Consider the following 3,568-nt stretch of genomic DNA (forward strand, 5'->3'; position numbering starts at 1 on the left):
CGGGTCTGCTGTCTCCGCTTCCGTCTATAACGTTCCACGTTCTGCCGGGTACCTTGCTGCAGCGCGACCGCCCGCGCTGCGTCCTTCTCCTCCAGAATCTGTCTGCACTCTTCGTCGAACCAATCGTTCCGTCGACTTCGACCCATATACCCGACGTTGTTCTCCGCTGCGTCGTTAATGGCTGCTTTGACTGTATTCCAGCAGTCCTCAAGAGGGGCCCCATCGAGCTCACCCTCTTCCGGCAACGCTGCCTCGAGATGCTGCGCGTATGCAGTGGCGACATCAGGTTGCTTCAGTCGCTCTGGGTCGTACCGCGGCGGTCGTCGGTACCGAACATTGTTGATGACGGATAGTTTTGGGCGCAGTTTAACCATCACCAGATAGTGGTCAGAGTCGATGTTAGCGCCACGATAAGTCCTGACGTCGATAATGTCGGAGAAGTGCCGTCCATCAATCAGAACGTGGTCGATTTGTGATTCTGTCTGCAGTGGCGATCTCCAGGTGCACCGATACGGGAGGCTGTGTTGGAAGTAGGTGCTGCGAATGGCCATATTCTTGGAGGCGGCGAAATCAATTAGTCGTAGGCCGTTTTCGTTCGTCAGCCGGTGAGCGCTGAACTTTCCAATAGTCGGTCTAAACTCCTCCTCTTGGCCAACCTGAGCGTTCAAATCTCCTATGATGATTTTGACGTCGTGGCTTGGGCAGCTGTCGTACTCACGTTCCAGCTGCGCGTAGAATGCGTCCTTATCATCATCAGTGCTTCCGGAGTGTGGGCTATGGACGTTGATTATGCTGAAGTTGAAGAACCGGCCTTTGATCCTCAACCTGCACATTCTCTCGTTGATCGGCCACCACCCGATCACGCGCCTTTGCATGTCGCCCATCACTATGAAAGCTGTTCCCAGCTCGTGTGTGCTGCCGCAGCTCTGGTAGATGGTATGATTATCTCTAAACGTTCGCACCATTGATCCCTTCCAACAAACCTCCTGCAGCGCTACGATGCCGAATCCACGGTCCTTGAGCACATCGGCGAGTATGCGTGTGCTCCCGATGAAGTTGAGAGATTTGCAGTTCCACGAACCGAGTTTCCAATCGCTAGTCCCTTTTCGTCGCAGTGGTCTTCGCCGATGGTTCCGGTCCGTACTCTCTTGTTGATTGTTCGTTGCTTATGATTTTTTAAAGGCTGGCTTGCAGGGCCTGACACCAAACCGCAATTTCCGGAGGACCATTCCTCCTTATTTCCGGTGGACCATGGTGCACAGTTTCACTTAGAGTCCCTCGCTGGCACTCGGACGATGATCAGCCGCCCCTAACACGGAGAACAGACGCTGTTATGAGCCGATCCTAACATGGAGAACAGACGCTCAATAAGATTTGCACCTCCGGAGAGGAGCAAAACCCCCCTTCCCTGTCAGCATACGACCATAGTTCCCACCGGGTTGGTTACCCGATCTTCCCTAAGGTTGCTCGTATCCCGGCCAGCACCGCGGGAGGTAGGGATAGGAGTTGCTGGGTAAGAGGCTAAGGACCGCGAGATGGGGTCTATTTTATTCCTTCAGGTACGCGAAGTACCAATGGTACGCTTTACCCAGCATTTGCCGTGACAACAGTAGTTCATTGTTTGTTAATCTCAAAATTAAAATATGGATTAATCAAAGACTTATTGATTAATGATCATTAAAAAGAGGTGACATTTTTGCGACAACGTTTTTCGAAATGTATCGATGACCTGCCATAAGTCACCTTATAAGTTCACAGGCTGGTTGAGCAATCAGATCACTATCAATTCATTTTTATTTACTTACAACTTATTTTTCAAGAGGAAGTAGTAAGTGGTAGAAAATTTGAAGGAGAACAAACCACGAGCCACTCCACTTCTGCTCTGATTAAGTACTTAGTAATTAAATTGCCCTATATAAGCACTAGTTTGCGCTCAATCCGCAGTTCACTCACAATGAACCACGTAAAACTACTAACATTGTTTGCAGTCGCAATCTGTCAAGCTTTGTCGGTGTCCGTCTCAGCCACAAATCGCATCGTAAATGGATCAACTGTCGATATAGTGAACTATCCCTATCAGGTGGCAATCATAGCCTGGCCCAATACGGATGAAGAAATCGGTTACGCAGGTGGCACACTGATTGCCGATACTTGGGTACTTTCGGCTGCGCATCTGTTTCGGTACAAAAGTAAGAAGTAAGATCGTAGATAATGACTAACATTGCCAACCTTACTTCTCAGATCCCAGAGAGCATCTCATACTGGAGTACGGGTGGGTTCATCCGAGGTCAACGAAGGAGGAACCGTTATTGAGGTCGCTGGGTTGTCGTACCACCCGAACTACAATCCAAAAAATGTTGACAATGATTACGTATTGCTTCGACTGAAGCAATCCTACAGGATAGATCCAGTTGCCCGGGCGATTCCAATGGTAGATGACGGCGAGGTGACGGCCGATGGGACTGTGTGCACGGCCAGCGGATGGGGTGATACCATGGGAACCGGCAACAACGATACCTTGCAAGCTGTGGATGTTCCGATTGTCAATCACAGTCAATGCAAGAAGAATTATGCTGCATCGAAGCTGAGCATTACTGACAGTATGCTGTGCGCAGGCTACGATGAAGGATTGCAGGATTCATGTACGGTGAGTGACCTGAATCGGGTACGGTAGGGTAATAGAGCTGTGAGTTGATAATATTGATTCTATTTTCCAGGGTGATTCAGGAGGTCCTCTTGTGTGCCAAGGAAAGTTAGTTGGAGTGGTATCGTGGGGAAGAAAATGTGCTTCAAAGAACTTCTATGGGGTGTATGCAAATGTAGCCAAAGCTCGAGATTGGATCAAACGAAAAACTGGAATATAAATTGGATGTTTTTAAGTCAAACACTTCAAATATATAGGGTAAAACGACCTATTATGGAGGGGTTAAGCCCCGTGTCAAAACAAAATTGATTTCAAAAATTCTTTAAAAATGACCTGTTGGTCTTTTTCCACATTGCAATAGTCGAATAGGTTGCTCGTTAACTATAGATTCGTAAATATTACGTCAATTGTGGTAAAATTATGTTGTTTTGTTATTATCACAATAAAAACAAACTACCGCAATAATAGGATGCTGTTGCCTATCGTTGCGACATTTTTTCAAGGTCAGTCCTATTGTTGCGGTATTGCATGCAATTCTTATGGAAATCGATACCACAACAATAGGACCTTAGCACTACTGCAATAATAGGCTCAAAGGATTCAAATTTTTAATGAAAAATGTTGATTTTTCATTATTTTGAACGGAATTTTATCAAACAAAAGCTGTTCTAGTCGTTCATTCGATGAGTTTTAGCGTATCGACAATTGTTTTTATGCTATTTTAACACTACCGCAACATTAGAACATACCACAACGATAGGACGTTTTACGTATTTTATATTCTCCATATGTGTTGCCCACTACTTATATACATAGTGCAATTGTTCCATCATTTCACTGAAACAAAGTTATTTCATGTCTAATTAAAGAAATAAAGCACCACATTTGTCGGATTTTACTTACATGTGTGCCTTTAATCCTTTC

At 46.0% G+C, this 3,568-nt stretch overlaps 1 protein-coding gene across 1 annotated transcript; it reads left to right on the forward strand.

The window, feature by feature from the left end:
- The first annotated feature begins 1,948 nt into the window (after positions 1-1,948).
- LOC134224068 (trypsin alpha-3-like) lies at positions 1,949-3,568 on the forward strand. Its single transcript, XM_062703306.1, has 3 exons — positions 1,949-2,181; positions 2,242-2,647; positions 2,718-3,568. The coding sequence occupies exons 1-3, from the start codon at positions 1,955-1,957 to the stop codon at positions 2,862-2,864; spliced, it is 780 nt and encodes a 259-aa protein (XP_062559290.1). The 5' UTR covers positions 1,949-1,954; the 3' UTR covers positions 2,865-3,568.

Source organism: Armigeres subalbatus, chromosome 3 (genome assembly GCF_024139115.2).
Source record: "Armigeres subalbatus isolate Guangzhou_Male chromosome 3, GZ_Asu_2, whole genome shotgun sequence".
In the NCBI taxonomy this organism is placed as follows: Eukaryota; Metazoa; Arthropoda; class Insecta; order Diptera; family Culicidae; genus Armigeres; species Armigeres subalbatus.